Here is an 18749-nt window from a genome sequence, read left to right as displayed (position 1 = left end):
CCATTTTACCCTTCATACTCTTTCTTATCTTCTGATTCAGTCCATCTCTCTTCCTCCTAGTTGTCAGTAAAGATCAAAGCCACAAACATCTGCAATTTCCTGTCCCTAAAATGATTGCAACTATTGCCTTCAGTCGCAGTCTGAGATTTCACCATATGACATTTTCTTCTGTCCTCAATAGTCTCTCTGAGATATTTGACAGACTCTTGCTAGGAACATTTGAGTGAATTTGGCTGGAAAACTTTATGTTTTACATTCCACTTTTATAAATTCCTTTCTCACCGAGTAGGAAGAAAGTTAGGTAGACTTCTAGAATTTACTGCATCAATTTTTTTCTTTGATTTTTCAGCTCTAGAGTGATTAAGCAACCACCTTGAAAGGAAATCTAAAATAAGAGTTTTAAAAGTTGATGACATTTTTCAGGTGGTTTCGGTTCCTTATGGGAGGCTCTGTATTTTTTAAACCCTCTACTCATTTGGAGGAAGAAGTCATCATTGCTTCAGTGAATATGCCAAAAAAATGATAGTGGGTAGAAAGCATTGGATCTTGGGCAGGAAACTTCAGGATCCTCTTGTTATAGGATTTTAGGGTTTAGTGACATTGGCAAGTTACACCTCTTTTTTTTAACCCTTACCTTCAGCCTCTGGTATCAGGAATTACATGACACTAAAATAGCTTGTACCTTTCCAACCGTTTGTTCTGGCTTCTGCTCACCTTTTCTTCCTCTTGTTGGATAATCTTAGCAACATTGAGTTTTATTTTAGTTGAGTCCCAGTGTAATGGATGTTCCATGTTATGCATGTTTTGCTAGAGACTTTGCCTCCCTTGTAATTCACTCAGTCTATCCCTAATCCCTTTGTCATTGAAGAAGACCTCAGAAATCAGGAATGACTTGTACCGTAACTGCTCACATATCAATTCTCTAGCTATAGTCAGAGAATTTTCTGTGTAACATGTTGGCATGATCACATCAATTTCTTTGATTCCTTATATAAAATCTTGCAAAGAACATCGGAATTGGTTGTTTGGAAAACTTAGTCTTTTTATTCCTCTTTTTCTAACTTCCTCACTCACAGAAGTAGAGCTACGGGCAGGCAACCTCTTGCTCTGCACTGCCACTCATCTGTTTTTGATTTTTTGTTCCATAGTAACCAAGAAATCATTTTGTTCCTAAATGTGAAATAAGAGTTGGAAAAGATGGTTCATTGCATGGTATAGATGTTTTGATGCTCTTATTTTTACATTATATTAAAAAAAAACTCCTTTCCTGAAAAAAAAATAGATGACCTTTGCCTTATTGAGTTTGACTAGAAAATGGACCGAGATTTTGCTTAGGTTCACTAGAATGGTGATCAGGATATGTAGAAGGAAGTTTAGTCAGACAATTTCAGTCTTTAGGTACTTACTGTGGAGTAAAATTTCTGTGACAAAGAATATCTAGCCACATTATGGAATGATTTTCCCAGATCTGTTCTCCCTCCCCACCATGTTGCTGGTCCTTGGTTCTGCTCACCTTTTTTTCTTCCTCTTGGAATGTCACAGAAGCACTTTGTTTTCTTAAAGTTGTGTCCTTCTGTGACAGATAATAGTGCATGTTATGCTGCAAATGGTCTCTCACAGAGTTACCATATCTCTGTTCTTTTCTTTACAGAAGAAGAAAATCGAAGACATCAAGGACTATTTGCCCCTAATCTCTTCATACCCAAATCCCTGAGTGCCCATCTAAGATTTTTCTTTGTGACATTTTGGCATGTCCTTATCAATTTTTTTTTTGCTGTCTTCTACAAAACCTTGCAAAGAACATTTTATTCTGTTTGATTCCCTTTTTTCTAATTTCATCTCTCACAGAGTGGGAGTGAGGCTAGATAGCTTCTTGCATTGCACTCAGTGTGCATCCATGGATTCTTTGCTTTTCACCTAAAATAATCATGTAGACAACCATTTAGTCAATCTCAAAGAGCAGCTTGAAACAGGTGTGCCACAGGATAGGTGCTTTGAGCCCCTTATTTTACATTGTGTATATTTTCAAACTCTCTCCCTTCCTATAGAAAGAATTGACTTTTTCCTCATTGAGAATGACATGAAAATGAATCCTTGCTTTGGCAGGAGCATAGGTATGGTTAGATGTTGACCAGCAAGGGTAGGGATATGGTTAGTTTAAGGATTTTAGTATTTATTATTATAAGAAATAAATTTACTATTATTTGCTGACCAGCAAATGGTGCTTCCTTACAAGAAACCAGACAAGTGGCCAGATTACAAAAAGTGGATGTCTAAAACTCTCCCCCTTCTCCACCACTTTGGTATTTTTGAGTCTGCTTACCTTTTCTGCCTGCTGTGGCATCATCTTCTCACAAGTACTGAGAGTACTGAGCTTTCTTGTACATGGATGAATCTGCAGAGGATAAAAGTGCATCTTATCCTTGAAACTCAGTTTCTCACACTCAGATTCAATGAATGTGCCCTCCTCTCTCTCATTAAGAAGTAAGTCCCAAACAGCAGGAATTACCTGCCACCTACAATGCTTATACATATTACTCTGATCAAACTTCTGTCGGTTCATTCCATAACATCTTGGTCTATTCTCATATTTGCAAAGGACATTGAGATAAATTTGGCTGGATAGAATAGTATTTTGGCTCCTTTCTTGTAATGTCCTTCCTCACCAAGTAGGAATAAAGTTAGGTAGCTTTTGTATGCACTCCCATCCATTTGTCCCTGATTTTCAACTTTAAAATAATCAAGCAACCACCAAGGTAGGCAATTTGAAATCAGAGGTTGCCTTAGGTAGTGCCATGGTGCGGGTGGCTTTTGTCTAGTTATTATTGTGGCTAAGCATTCAAAAAACCCCTTTCCTGACTTGGAGAAGAAATGTTTCAGAGTGTGCCAAAAAGTTCAGGGAAAGCATGTTTGAATGCTGACCAGCAATGCTAAGGGTCATCTTAGTCATAGTATTTTTGGCTTTTGTTCCTACTGGGGAGTGATACTTCTGTGGCAAAGAATGGGTAGCCACCTTGTAGAATAATAGTCCAAATGTGGCTTATATTCTCACCATTTTGTTGTTGTTAGTTCTGCTCACCTTTTCTTCTTCCCTTTGGGTCTTCTCAGCCGCACTGAGTTTTCTTGTAGGCGAATCCCACTATAATAGATAATGTTGCATGTTAGCTAGGTACTCTGCCTCTCATTGTTTTTCACTCAGTCTTTTCATTTCCTCCTCATAATGGAAGAAACATTCCAGAAATCAAGTATTATTTGCCTTTACACTGCCAAAACCTAAGCCCTGAGCATGAGCCCTAATCTTCCTCACATAACATTTTTGTGCTTGACATCTCATCAGTTCCTTTGACTTTTTCTGTAAATTCCTGCAAGGATTGTTGGAGTGTCTTGGGTGAGAATACTTAGTATTTTGCCTTCCTTTCTTCTAACTTCTTCACCCATACCATAAGTACACATAGCCTGGCAAGTAATCTCCTACACTGCATTGCCACCAATTTGTTAATTCATTCTTGGCTGTGAAGGAACAATGAAATCAATCTGTTAACTAATCTCAATGGAGAGCTTGGAAAAGGTAGTGACCCAGTATTGTTGCCTCATGCCATTTATTTTCCTGTTTTGTCTATCCTTTAACTACTGTGGGATGTAGAAATAAAGTGCTTTTGATATCTAGAAAAGTTGTGTAAAGATTTTTAGTCATGTTATTTTACCAGAAAACAAGTCTTATATTTTTAATTTTATGGGGTGTTTATAATACCTTGTATTCATTTATGAGTTACTATACTATTTAAAATATTTTTACATTTCTAAACTTGGTGTATTGCCTGCTGGCTTTCATGTTCTTTTCATAAACTTTAAGTTTCTAATTATTTTATCTTCAAGAAAGCACTTGTTTACATCTCTGGCATTAAGAAATAAAATGTTATTATTATTTGAATGTATTCATTTATTTTATGCATTTCCGAATTTCTTCTATTTCATTTCTTGGAGTTGGCATGCTGTGTGTGGTTATAGCCAAAATTACTAAAATTATCATTTAATTTCTTATGTTAGCCAGGGATGTTAATATGATAGAAAAGGTTATGATGTAATATCATTCTCTATTCCTGGGGAAATTATTGACTTTGGACTCATTGATTTTAATGTGAAAGGTAATCCTAACTTTAGGAGGATTGCCATGTTTGAATAATGAGCAGCAATGCTAGAAGTGAGGTTGGTCATAGCATTTTGGACTAGTTATTTATGGGCAGGTGATAGGTCTTGAAACAGTATGGTTGATCAGATAACAGAGTTTTTATTTAGAACTGTCTTTCTTCCTCACCTCTTTGGCATCCTTCAGTCTACTCACCTTTTCTACCTTCTGTGGTATCATCTTCACAGCAGCACAGGACTTCCTTGCAGGTGAATCTCTCTGCAATGGATGATAGTACATCATAACCTTGAGACTCTACTGTTCAACCACACATTTAATTAACATTTCCTTATACTACTAGTCATTCAAGCACTATGCTGCAGACACCAGGAATTACTAGCCACCTAAATTGCTTATACCCATCACCCTGATTAAAAGCCCAGTGACATCTTGCTATGTCATTATTAATCTCTTTGATATCTTCTATAAGTCATGCCAAGGATAATAGATTCAGATTGTTTGGAAAACTTAATGTTTTAACTTTCTTTTTGTAACTACCTCACATGCTGAGTAGAACAAATTTAGGTATCTTTCTGTTGTGGAAAGGAAAACTGAAGCAAGTTTTGGACTTTTTGCCACTCAGGTGGAACAAACAGCAGTTGGAATATTAGAGAGAAGATATTGATAAGAATGACAGTTGGTGGGGGGAGGGGTACTGGGAGACTGACTGTTGGTCTTGAGGACTCTCTTTCCTGGCCCTTGGACTGGAAGGAGCACTCCCTCCCTGTCTTGGGATAGAAGTACTTCTATTCCTGATTTTTCTAACTATGTGCTCTACCTGTATTCCTGTGATTGTGTCATCAAACAAAAGGATTTAAGGGGAGTGGTTTGAACTGTAAGGCTGGTCATTAGGGGCGTCAGCCCAAAGATACAAGCTCAACTAGCTCTGAAAGGCAGAAGTTTTTCTTCCTCTTGCTGTCTATTGCTAAGACTTTGAATTTAAGAAAACTAGCACAGATTAGCATAGACAGGAATAAAAGAAACTCTCCACCAGCCTGTGAGGCCTGAGCTCAAAAGCTGAGAGAGACCTGTAATCTAGGGAAATCCCTCTTCCCTCTTCCTGGAGACCTCCCAAATACAAACTTGTTATTAAAATTAATCTTTATTTAAATAAACAACAGTCAGATAAGAGGACTATCATTTCAGGGGAACATAGAGGGAGCTGAACCCAAGGACAGCCATTCAACCATAAGTAGTCCTTATTGGACCCCTGCTGGCGACCTCGGTCTGGCAGGGGGCTTGTCCCTCAGGGGGTCTGTCCTTACCTGCTCTGGGGTACTTTCCACATCAATAGAGAAGATGTACCCTCAGGCTATAATAGTTAGCCCATTTTTGGGAACCCCATTTTTCAAAGATAGCTTCTTGGCAGGGAGTGTCTCTCTCCTTTTACTTCACTGGCAGCCATATTCCCTCTCTCCCTTCAACCCCTCCATTCCCTATTGTAAAACCTTTGTTATCCCCTGTATCTCTTCAATATCCCTCCAATCCCTTTAATTATTACACTGTACCCATTCCCACACTCTTGCCCTTTGGCTTTCAGTTACAAAATAATCAATCAACCAGTCAATTAGGCAATCTGAAATAAGAGTTTGTAAAGATGTGGCCATTATCCTGGTGGAATGGAGTTCCTGTTTTATGGCTAAGAATTTTCTTACACTCTACCAACATGTAGACAGAAGTAGTTCATTTCATAGAATGTGCCCAGGAATTGCAATTTTGTTTTTATTTGACTGTAGGTAGGGTATGAATGCTGATCATCATGCCTAGGATTGGTCTTGGCCATAGGATTTAGGCTTTAATTACTTCTTGGGTAGTGATACTTCTGTGACAATGAATGGATAGTCATATTATAGAATAATTGTTCAGTTCTGTCTTCCTTCCCCTACTGTTCTTGTCCTCTTGAGTCTACTCACCTTTTGTTCTTCTTGTTGAATTTCATTGTGAATGCTCAATTTTCTTCTACCTCAGCCCCATTCTAATAGATGATACTGCATATTATACTAGAAACTCTGGCTCTCATTGTCTGGTTCACCTAGCACATTCTTTTCCCTCCTCTTCATTAGTTCAGAAAACCTCAGAAATCAGGAATTACCTGTCCTTAAAATTCTTAGATCGACCCTGAGGCACAGTTCCAGAGTTGTCTGTGTGACATTTTGGTATGTTCTTATTTAACATTTTTAATCTTAAAAAATGTTAATTTAAGTATTTTCCCATGGTCACATGATTCATATATTTTCTCTCTCCTCTCCCCCCTCCCAGAGACAACAAACTATACCACTGGGTTATACATGTATTATCACTCAGTACCTATTTCTAGTATAATTATTTTTGTAAGAATCTTTTAAAAACCCAAACTGCACACCCAATACCCTTATAAACAAGCGAAAAATCAAATGTTTTCCTTCTGTGTTTATAATCCCACAGTTCTTTCTCTTGATGTGGATAGCATTCTTTCTCATGAGTCTCTTTAGATTGTCTTGGATCACTGCATTGTTATCAGTAGCAAAGTTGATTACATATGATCATCCCACAATATTTCAGTTTCTCTGTATAATATTCTCCTGGTTCTGTTCATTTCACTCTGCATCTGTTCATGGAGGTCTTTCTGGCTCATAAAGAAATCAAGCAGTTTATTGTTCCTTATAGCACAATAGTATTCATCACCATCAGATACCACAATTTGTTCAGCCATTTCCCAATAGAGGGACACTCCCTCATTTTCCAATTTTTTTGCCACACAAAGAGCAAGACTATGAATATTTTTGTACAAACATTTTTCATTATTATCTCTATGGGATACAAACCTAGTAGTGGCATTGCTGGATCAAAGGGTATACATTCTTTTAAGGTCCTTTGGGCATAATTCCAAATTGCCTTCCAGAATGGTTGGAACAATTTACAACTCCACCAGGAGTGTATCCGTGTTCCCATTTTCCATATCCCCTCAAAGATTCATTATTTTCCCTTACTTTCATATTAGTCAATCTGCTAGGTGTGAGGTGGTACCTCAGAATTGTTTTAATAGGAATTTCTCTAATAATGAGGGATTTAGAATACTTTTTCATGTGATTATTGATAGTTTTGATTTCCTCACCTGACAACTTCCTATTGTAAAAATTTAATAATAATGATGAGTTATAAAATGAAATATTTATAATAAAAACTGTTCAGATACTTTTGATGGAGGCAATCAAAATTATCTTCAGTGATGAAGTGAAGCTCAAATGTGAACTTCCCTTCAGAGTCAGGCGCAAAGATGCTAAAGAGACTCTTATTATAAAAATAAAACATTTATTGAAATATATAAGGATAAAGAAGGATTTCTAATTCTAAGGGATACTATATCCACTCAAATAAACTAACAGGTTCTGTAAGGAAATGCTTCTTCTGTGTTTCACAGGCTACACTATTCCTCCGTGATCTGACTAACCCAAATTTATACTATCTAAATAAAACTACCACTATTATCCTTATAAATCTTAACTTAACCTTGAAATTATAAAAGAGCAAATGAGCTAGTTGGTTGAGTCTCAACAAGAATCAAGTTAGGACTCTGAGCCTTAACAGACTCAGAGTGTAAAACAAAGACCAGGTCTTTCTTTGGTTTTCTCAGAGTTAAATCAATCTATAAAAACTGCAATAGATATTCAATAGTGCTTCCCAAGTTGGGAAAGGAAAATACTGAGCTCCTTCAGATATTTCCCTCATACAGAGAGAGAGGCAAAGATGTTACCTCCTCCAGCCCTGAGAGTCTCTGAGTGTGTATCTCTGCCAACTGCCAGAGACCAACTGCCGACTGCCAGAGAGAGTAATTGACACAGAAAAATGGTTATAACTGACAGCAATTGAAATCAACATGCTCTCTCAGCTTTGCTTCAAACTCCAGTTCTTTTCTCAAGCCAGACACTTTACTTCTTATCCCTAAACTAATAAAAATGATACTTATTTAATATTATCCTTACAATTTCTCCCCCTTGAGTATATATATAGATGAAAAATCTCTCCCATATGCTCACTATTCTATGTAATTCTAAAGCTATACCTAACCTTATTATTATATTTCCTAAAAATTGTCTTAATCTTTGCTTATCTTATCCTATTCTTATTGTTATACTTTATTTATGCTAACCTGTACTAGTGATACAAATGAAAGAAAAGAAAATTTTATTGAAAACAATCAATGAAAACACATTTGTATAAGTATAAAACATATAATTACAGAAATTCAAAAGGCAAAATAGAAAATACAAACTTTTGAAAAAAATTTGAAACAATAAAATACAGTAATAAACTAACTTATGTTTTACAAAAAACTAAAGTCTATTTAAAATAATAACTATGCAAAACTCAAGCAAACTTCATTTTACAAATCCTTTTTGAACAATTCAAACAAAACTTTTTACTATGCTAAGACTTTATCCTCTTGCTAATACAACCAAAACTAACTACATTTTAACTCAAAACCAACTTTATATACTAATAAAAAACAAAACTTTGTAATAATTTAACTATATGCACATCTATATAAACATATAGATCTGTATAATTTCTATGTCTATGTATGTTATGTACAAACTATTTATATGTTGAAGGAGGAAAATAAACTTCCCTCCCTTGATATAGTCTAAGAAAAACTTAAAAATTTTGTTTAGAAAGTTATGTATGTTCTCTTGATTTTATCTCCAAGGAACACAATAAAGTCTTCCTATGAGGTGAGATCTTATTATTTTAATGTTTACAATTATTGTTATTTTCCCAAGGTGATTTATCTGTATTTATTTATTTCTATGGATATTTATCACCTGGTTATGATGTTGCAGAGTTTGTGAGAAATATGTCCTATATGTGTATGTTATTTTGTAGTGAATACTTACCAAATCTTTAAAGTCACCTCCTCTGCTACTGTCTTCTGTCTTCGTGTTGTTACTATGTAGTGTTTGTTTGCAACTATAGTGAAAGTGTATAATGTTAGAATGGCGCAAAAAAATCTTACAGTTAATGTCCATAATCAGTCTGTGTTCCTCTTTTCTGTGTTGATTTGTTTTTCAATGTCTTTGTTACAGTTCAATTGTCCTTTTTGCTGTCATTTTCTATGTTGTCTTCTCCTTTGTTTTGATCTTGATCTTGATCTCTGACTTCATTTCATTCTTTTTCTTGACTAATTTCTTCTTCTGATATCTTTTTTTGACTGCAGTCATGTTGTCTGATGTAATCTCTTCTTCTGCTGTTGCTTTTTTCACATGGGAGCAATGCATCCACGTTTCTTTCTCTAATATACAAATAGCTGAAGGTGCCAAAATAACGCAGAAAGGTCCTACCCATAATGGTTGTGTTGCGCTATTCTATTAAAGTTTTTTTTATGTAAACTGAATCCCCAGGTTTTGTCAAATGGAGTGCATAATCTAATAGACTCTTTTGAGTTAAAATTCCCATTTCCTGTAATTCTCTAATCCTGTTTTGTAACTCCGTGATTCAGAAAGTGCAAGATCTCCTCCAAGCATAGATACATAAGCTGTTTTAAAACTTTTTGCCTGCAATGATGAAGGTCCACATAACATTTCATATGGTAAGATATGCATATCTCCTCTTGGTCTAGTGCGCAGCTAGAACAGTGTTAGAGGCAAAATCTCTGGTCACTTCAAATGATTTTCCATGTATAATTTCCCAACCATAGTTTTGATTTCTCTGTTTAGTCTCTCCACCTGACCAGACCTTTGAGGGTGATATGGGACATGAAATTTTGGTGTGATACCCAGATTCTCATAAACTTGTTTTAGAACCGAATCTGTAAAATGGTTCCCTTTGTCAAAATCTGCTCTTACTGGTATATCATATCTTGGAATGATCTCTTTCAGCAAGATTTTGGCTACAAAGCTTGATGCGTTTTTACTAGATGGAAAAATTTCTGACCATCTAGTTAGTTGGTCCACTATTACTAGACAAAATTTAAATTGTCTGGATTTGGGCATGTTGATATAAACTATTTGCAAATGCTCAAATGTTGTATGAGCTACTGGATGACTACCAAAAGCCTTTTTGCTTAAATATGCTTTTGTTAAATTGTGCACACACAGAGCAAGCTGAGCAGATCTTATTTGCCACAGTGCTAATTCCCAGAGTTAACCAAGTTCTTTTAACAGTATCAATTAATGCTTGTGTCTCAAAATGGGCCAATACACAAAAAGTGTATTGCTTGGCAGATGTAAGAGTAAAATGCTTTTAGAAGAATTGGTTTTACTACTGATGCTATCCATATCCCATTTTCTTTTCTAGCTCCAAAGTTTTGCTCCCACTTGCTATTTTCTGGATAAAGAACAGGTGTCAAAGGAGCTAACACACTAGGATCAGGAAAACTCAACACTTGATCCTGTTCCTCATTCTCTTATTCTTCATTGATTCCTCCTGTACTAATTTGCCATGTTTTAAAAATCTCTGACATTTTCGTTAATTCTTATTTCATTGCCCATACTTCCTAGTCCATTTTTCTCTATATGCTATATTTTTAACTACACAGGTGTTGACACACCTTCATAATGAAGTTGTACCTTTTTGTATATCGAGTTTTTGAGAGTCCCACCCAGCTACTAGGGAATATTTTGAATGAGCACCTGCTTTGATATATTCTTGCATGGTATCCAGGTCTGTGGCTTGTTGTGAATTATGGTAGCATCCAGTATCAAGATGATTTGGGAAGTTTGGTCTCCCATACTGGAATGCATTACTAAATCTGTTGTTAAGCCCATAATTTCCATATCCATTTTGCCTGAATCCATTAAAGTGATTAAGTCTATTTCCTCGGTTTCCCCTGAAGCTTTGTCCAAAGAATTGTCCCCTAAATCTGCACTCTCTCATGAGATGACCAGGTCTGTTAAAAAGTAAACATCTTGGAGTTTGGCTGTATTGTCTGGGGTTGTAATTATTTCTGGGTTGTCTATAACTTCTTAGTGCAGCTACTGTTTTTTCCTGTACTTCAATGAATTTCAGTTTTTGTTTAAGCTCTCCAATTTCTTTGGTTAAGTTATCAATTATATCATTTTTCTCTTCTGATTGCCCATCTTTCTTATCTTGGAAAACATAGTTAGCAATTCTCCTAATTTTGTCAAGATTCATGTCAAACCAATTTGGCATCTTTCACAAACTGTCTGCAAATGTGATTTACATTTTCATCTGTTAAAGTATCCAACCCAATCCATTTTCTGCACAGTCAAAAATTTTATTGAGGAAAGTGGGGGGAGTCCCTCTCACTTTCTGCTTTAGGAGCTCAAATTTAGACCAGGTTCCTGAGTGTCTGTAATTTTGCCTCATAGTTTCAATTATTGCCTCCCTGGCTATAGTTAAATCTCTGTACCCTGCAAAAGAGTTAACTTCCCAACCAGGATCTTGAGTAGGCCAATTTTCAATTCAGGGGTTATTATTGGTGTCCTGTATAATCCACTGTTTCTCCCTTTTTGTCAATAAATCATCCATAAGGATGTCAAAATCCAAATAAGAAGGATTGTAAAGCTTAACTAAATGTTTGAACTGATTTACAACTCCCACTGGTTCTTCTTCATATGATGGAGTGTTTTTCTTAAAACTGTCTGTATCAGCTTGTGGAAACTTTTTGTGGCACATGAGATTCACTATACCACGCTCTGGGGACACTATAGATACCTCTCATAGAGGGAACATATGAGCTGGCTTGCTTTCTAATGCTTCAGTTTCCATTTCTAATTTAGTTGGATTATCTGATTTAGTTGTATCCTCTAATTTAGTTGCTTCATGTTCTTTAGTTTATGCCATTGTCTCTTTAGCCTTCAGTAATTCCTCGTATTGAATTTGCATTCTAACTAGTTTAGTCTCAAGATAGCTCACTTTTAACATTAGATTACTCTTTGCAGTAGCTTGTTTGATGCTTGCTTTTAAATGTTTAAACACAACTGCCAAAGATTTGATCATCATGTGAAAGCACATGATAAACAATAGTAGTATGGGACATAAGAGATTAGTTGTAGGAGTGTCAATGAGAGTAATGGCATTAGAAAATCATAGGCAAGTACATTTTGTATATATTCCGGTACAACAGTGAAAATGAGAGAAGTCATAGCTAACAGGGAAAAATCCCATGGTGATTTTATATAGCTTATTCATCACATTTTCTGAGAGTACAGAGTCTTTGTATCAAGTTGACTGGGAGATGGATTTTGTAGCCAACTAGAGTTCAATTCACTGTTATCACACTTCATAGCAAAACTGTCAGCTCTAGCTGCTTCCACAGACCCCCTTCTGAGACAACGGCTCCAACTGCCCAAGTTGAAAGTTGGACCTTTAAAATCAGATTGTTAGGTTCTTTGTCCTATTTAGCTCACCAAACTGTAAAAATATAATGGCAAGTTATAAAAATAAAATTATTTATTGAACTACATAAGGATAATAGTAGTAGTAGTAGTAGTCTCTCGGTAACCGAGGATGATGATAAGGATAATAAAGGATTTCTAATTCTAAGGGATTCTAAACCCACCCAAATAAACTCCCTAGTTCCACAAGGAACTGCTTATCCTGTGTTTCACAGTCTACACTACTCCTCCCTGATCTGACTAACCCAAATTTATACTATGTAAATAAAACTACTACTATTATCTTTATAAATCTTAACTTAGCCTTCAAATTATAAAATAGCAAAGGCTAGCTGGTTGAGTCTCAACAAGAATCAAGTTAGGACTCTGAGCCTTAACAGAATCCAAACAGAGTCCAAATCAAAGACCAGGTCTTTTTTGGTTTTCTCAGAGTTAAATCAGTCTATAAGAACTGCAATAGATAGTAGTGTTTACCAAGTTGGGAAAGGAAAATACTGAACTCCCTCAGATCTTTTCCTCAGACAGAGAGGCAAAGATGTTACCTCCTCCAGCCCTGAGAGAGAGAGAGTTTCTGAGAGTATGTCTGTGTCAACTGCCAGAGACCAACTCCCAATTGAGAGTGTGTGTCTCTGCCAACTGCCAGAGAGAGTAACTGACATAGAAAAATGGTTATAACTGTCAGTAATTGAAATCAACATGCTCTCTCAAGTTTTGCTTCAAAATCTTTTCTCAAAATGTTTTCCTCAAGCCAGCCACTTTACTTCTTATCTCTAAACTAATAAAACAATACTTATTTTCTAATATGATCCTTATACTATTCATATACTTTGACCATTTGTCAATAGGAGAATACCTTGATTTCTTGTACATTTAAGTTAGTTCCTTATATATTTGGGAAATTAGACCCTCATCAGAGAGTACTTTGTTATAAATTTTTTAACCATTTTGTTGCTTTCCCTTCTGATTTTGTTTGCATTGATTTTGTTGGTATAGAACCTTTTTACTTTAATGTAATCAAATTATTAATTTTATACTTTGTAATGATCTCTATTTCTTGCTTGCCCTTAACTTTTTTCCCTTCACATAGATCTGACAGGCAAACTATTATATGTTCACCTAATTTATATATTTAGGTCATTTACCCATTTTGAATTTATCTTGGGATAGGGTATAAGATGTTGATTTAAACCTAATTTTTTCCATACTGTTTTCTAATTTTCCCAGAAGTTTTTGTCAAATAGTAAGTTCTTGTTTTAAAAGCTGAGATCTTTGGCTTTATCAAGCACGAGCTTGCTGAGGTCATTTAGCCCTAGTCTATTCTATTGATCCACCCTTCTATCTCTTAATCAGTATAATATTGTTTTGATGATCACTACTTTGTAGTACAGTTTAAAATCTGGAACTGTGGGGGGAGCTGGGTAGCTCAGTGGATTGAGAGCCAGGTCTAGAGACTGGAGGTCCTAGGTTCAAATCTGGCTTCACACACTTCCCAGCTGGGTGACCCTGGGCAAATCACTTAACCCCTATTGCCTAGCCCTTACTGCTCTTCTGCCTTGGAACCAATACACAGTATTGATTTCAAGATGGAGGATATGGGTTTATTAAAAAAAATTGGAACTGCTAGACCCCCCCCCCCATCTATCACATTTCTTTTTATTAGTTCCCTTGATATTCTTGATCTTTTGTTCTTCCATATGAACTTTGTAATAATCTTTTCTAATTCTATAAAAAAGTTTTTTTGGTGGTTCAATAGGTATGGCACTGAATATATAAATTAGTTTAGGTAGGATTGTCATTTTTATTATATTAGCTCATCCTACCCAGGAGCAATGAATGTTTTTCCAATTGTTTAGAGCTCGTTTTATTGTGAAAGAGTTTTGTTGTTGTGTTCATATGATTCCCGTGTTTGTCTTGGTAGATAAATTCCAAAATATTTTATATTGCCTAGAGTGATTTTAAATGGAGTTTCTCTTTCTAACTCTTGCTGCTCTTGTTGGAAAAAAATAGAAATGCTGATGATTTATGTGGATTTATATTGTATCCTACAACTTTGCTAAAATTATTATTTTTACTATCTTTTTAGTTGATTTTCTAGGATTCTCTAAGTATACCATCACATCATCTGCAAAGAGTGATAATTTAGTTTCCTCATTGCCTATTTTAATTCCTTCAATTTCTTTTTCTTCTCTAATTGCTACCATTATTATTTCTAATATAATATTAAATAATAATGGTGATAATGGGCATACTTGCTTTAGTCCTGATCTTATGGGGAAGGCTTCTAACTTGTTTCCATTACACATAACTCTTGCTGATGGTTTTAAATAAATATTGTTTATTAATCTGAGGAAAGGCCCTTCTATTACTGTACTTTCTGGTGTTTTTAATAGGAATGGGTGTTGTATTTTGTAAAGGCTTTTTTTTTGCATCTATTGAGATAATCACTTGATATGTCTTTTAGTTTCGTTTTTGATATGGTCAAATATGTGGATGATTTTCCTAATGTTAAGCCAGCTTCTCATTCCTTTTATAAATCCCACCTGGTCCTAGTGAATAATCCTTGTGATAACTTGCTGTAGTCTCTTTGCTAGTATTTTATTTAAGATTTTTGCATCTGTGTTCAATAAGAAGATTAGTCTATAGTTTTCTTTCTCTGTTTTTGGTCTTCCTGGCTTGGGAAGCAGTACAATATTTGTGTCATAAAAAGAATTTGATAAGATTCTTTCTTTGCTTACTTTGTCAAAGAGTTTGTGTAGTATTGGAATTAGTTGTTCTTTGAATGTTTGCTGGAATTCACTTTTGAATCCATCTGGTCCTGGGAATTTTTTCTTAGGGAGTGCCTTGATGGCTTATTCATGTCTTTTTTTCTGAGATAGGGTTACTTAAGTATTTATTTCCTCTTTCGTTAATCTAGGTATTTTATATTTTTGTAAATATTAACCCATTTCACCTAGATTTTCATATTTATCCCCATACAATTGGGTAAAGTAATTCTTAATAATTGTTTTAATTTCCTCTTCATTAGAGGGAAGATCACTCTTTTCATCTTTGATAATGTTAATTTGATTCTCTTCTTTTTTATTGGATTTACTAGTATTTTATTTATTTTTCCAAAGTACCAGCTTCTATTCTTATTTATTAGTTCAATAGTTCTTTTACTTTCAATTTTTAAAATTTCTACTATAATTTTTAGGGTTTTCAATTTAGTATTTATGTAGGAATTTTTACTTTGTTCTTTTTATAATGTTTAAAGTTAAAAGTCCAAATCATTGATCTCCTCCCTCTGTATTTTGTTACTATAAGCATTCAGTGATATAAACTTTCACCTGAGTACTGCTTTGGCTATATCCCACAGATTTTGATATATTGTCTTCTCATTATCATTTATTGCAGTGAAATCAGTAATTGTTTCTGTGATTTGTTTTTTGATCCACCAGTTTTGAAGAACTAGATTATTTAGTTACCAATTAATTTTAAATTTGCCTCTCCATGATCCCTTAACTAATTATAATTTTATCCCAGATTGATCAGAAAAATTTGCATTTATCATACCTGCTTTTCTGCATTTATTTGCAATGTTTTTATGTCTTAGTACATGGTTGATATTTGTATATGTATACCATGTGCTGCTGAAAAGAGTTATATTTCTTTTTATCCCTGTTCAGTTTTCTCCAGATATCTATTAACTCTATTTTTTAAACATTTCATTCACTTCCCTTACTTCTTTCTTATTTATTTTTTGATTCAATTTATCTTGTTCTGATATGGGAAGCTTGTGGTCCCCGTCCCCCATTAGTATGGTTTTATTCTCTGTTTCCTCCACTAGCTCCTTTAGTTTCTCCTTTAGAAATTGGGATGCTATACTATTTGGTGCATAGAGGTTTAGTACTGATATTATTTCATTGTGTATAGTAACTGTTAATAAGATATAATTTTCTTCCTTATCTCTTTTAATCTAATCAATTTTTACATTAGCTTTGTCTGATATCATGATAGCTACTCTTTCTTTTTTTTACTTTAGATGTTACATAATAAATTCTTCTCCAGACTTTTACCTTTAATCTGTGTGTCATCCTGCTTCAAATGTGTTTCTGTAAACAAATTTTGTAAACACACATGCTAAACAATGCATAGTAGCATCCTGGGTTTTAATCCACTCTGCTGTCTGCTTCTATTTTATAGGTGAGTTCATCCCATTCACATTCAGAGTTATTACTGTGTATTGTCCTCCATCTTATTTTCCCCTTTAGATCCTGCTTTATTCTCTTTCATCTTGTTCCTTCTCATCAGTATTTTGCTTTTTATCACACCCCCCCCCTCCGCTTCACCCTCCCTCCAATTACCTCCCCATTTCTTTGTCTTGTTCCCCTTCTACTTCTCTATAGGGCAAGATATAATTCTATACTCCTATGAGTATATTTGTTTTTCCCTCTCTGAGTCAGTTATTATGAGAGTATAGTTTAAGCATTGCTTCTTACCATCTTTATTCTCCCCTCTTTATAATGATTTTTCATGTTTCTTTGATATATCATTTACCCCATTCTATCTTTCCCTTATCTTTTATCTCAGTGTAATCCTCTTTCATTCCTTGATTTTCTTTACATATCATATCATATATATACATATCATGTCATACATACATATTTTTCATATCATCACATTTACATACACATCACATAATTATAATATCATATACATCATATCATCATAATCAGTTTACTTCCCACTTCCCCACTTTCTCTACTAGTAAGAGTAATTTTTGAGAATTACAGATATCCTCTTTCCATGTAGAAATATAAACATTTTGACCTTAATGAGTCTCTTATTCCAGATTAAATTCCAGCCCCATGCTTAGGCACAAGTCTCACGTATACTTGATCCAATCAGACACACACAATTGATTGCCCTGTCCTGGAGTTCTGCCCTGAGCCCCTGGCAAAAATATCCAGATCTGCCTTGGGTCAATCAACTACCCCAAGCTGGGGTCTATGTCCTCACTATAGACTCAGACTAGGATTCATGGCTTTCTCTGATCCCACACAAATCAGCCTACTTTGCCACAGACTGTCATGCACTAGGATTCTGGATTTCACCACAGGTTTGAAACCTCAAGGCTTATGCATTGACTTGGACCTTTACTTGCTGAGGCAAAATTTCAGGAACTTAATGTTGACTTGGGCTCAGGTTCAGAACCTGTCACAGCAGATGTGGGGTGGGGGTGTGTGGCTTGCTCTTCACTCCTTCCTATAGTCTTGCTGACTGTACTTTCCTCTGACCCCTGTGCCCCAGATATTCTCTGCCTACCTATTAGGTTTTCTTTTTCTTGAAAGTTGTTTGTCTGTCTCCTTGTTGGTTCTTTCACTCCTGTATTCATTTTGTGATTTTTAAAAAACGATTGGAGGGGTTCTGATGGTGTTGTCAAGCTGCTGTGCCTTACTCTGCCATCTTGATTCCACCCCTGGAAGGAAGTCCCATTTTGGCAAGTTCTTATCAATTTCTTTGACTTCTTCTACAACCTCTTGCAAAGAAAATGTTTTAAGTTTGAAAAACTTTGTGTTTTGACTCCTTTTTTTGTTAAATTTCACACTAACATAGTATTGAAAAAGGCAGGTAGCCTCTTGCACTGAACTGCCACTCATTTTGTCTTCATTAGCTCTAAAACCACAAAGCAATGAAACAGTTAGCCAGTCTTAGAAAATAGCTCGGATAAGGCAGTAACACAATGTTGATGCTTAATAAGTCTCCTTTTCCAGATGTCCTTTGTAAATCATTTTTTCTTCATGGAAGAAAAGGTAATCTTTTTGCAACTGCGTGTGACACATAAGTGACCCCTGGCTTTGGAAGGAGAATAGGTAAGGTTGAATGGTGAACAGTCAGGAAGGTTAGGAATGAAGTTGGTCATAGAATTTTTGTCTTTGGTTATTTATGGTCTTGTGATTAAATAGCTGTGATAAAACATGGCTGACTACACTACTATTTCTGCCTGCTCTTCTATCATCATTTGATTTGCAGTGAACTTTGTTGAAGGTGAATTCTTCCACTATGGTAGAATTTCTTCTTATCCCAGAGGCCCTGGTTCTCTTAATAGTCCTTTTTTACTGCATTTGTCCTTCTCAAACTCATTATTGAAGATCTAAGCCCACATATCAGAAATTACATTTCCTCTAAAATCACAATATCTAATGTCCTGAACCACAGTCCCAAAATTCATCCTATGATGTCTTGGT

General features: G+C 35.3%; 1 protein-coding gene across 50 annotated transcripts in view; it reads right to left on the bottom strand.

Annotated features, from left to right (window-relative positions):
* Positions 1-18749, bottom strand: part of PMFBP1 (polyamine modulated factor 1 binding protein 1) — a 484787-nt gene that overhangs the window by 143082 nt on the left and 322956 nt on the right. For 48 of the 50 annotated variants that reach the window (XM_056823979.1, XM_056823945.1, XM_056824098.1 and 45 more), the window contains 4 exons: positions 4343-4405; positions 3080-3139; positions 2324-2395; positions 1514-1573 (listed from right to left, as the gene is read on the bottom strand). In XM_056823979.1, coding sequence (XP_056679957.1) covers positions 1514-1573; positions 2324-2395; positions 3080-3139; positions 4343-4405 — 255 coding nt within the window. The remainder of the gene's footprint in view (positions 1-1513; positions 1574-2323; positions 2396-3079; positions 3140-4342; positions 4406-18749) is intronic. The other 2 variants (XM_056823998.1, XM_056824048.1) reach the window with 1 other exon arrangement.

Source organism: Monodelphis domestica, chromosome 1 (assembly GCF_027887165.1).
Source record: "Monodelphis domestica isolate mMonDom1 chromosome 1, mMonDom1.pri, whole genome shotgun sequence".
Lineage (NCBI taxonomy): Eukaryota > Metazoa > Chordata > Mammalia > Didelphimorphia > Didelphidae > Monodelphis > Monodelphis domestica.
Note: the sequence above shows the minus strand (reverse complement) of the source record. Positions and strands in the feature narration are given on the sequence as shown.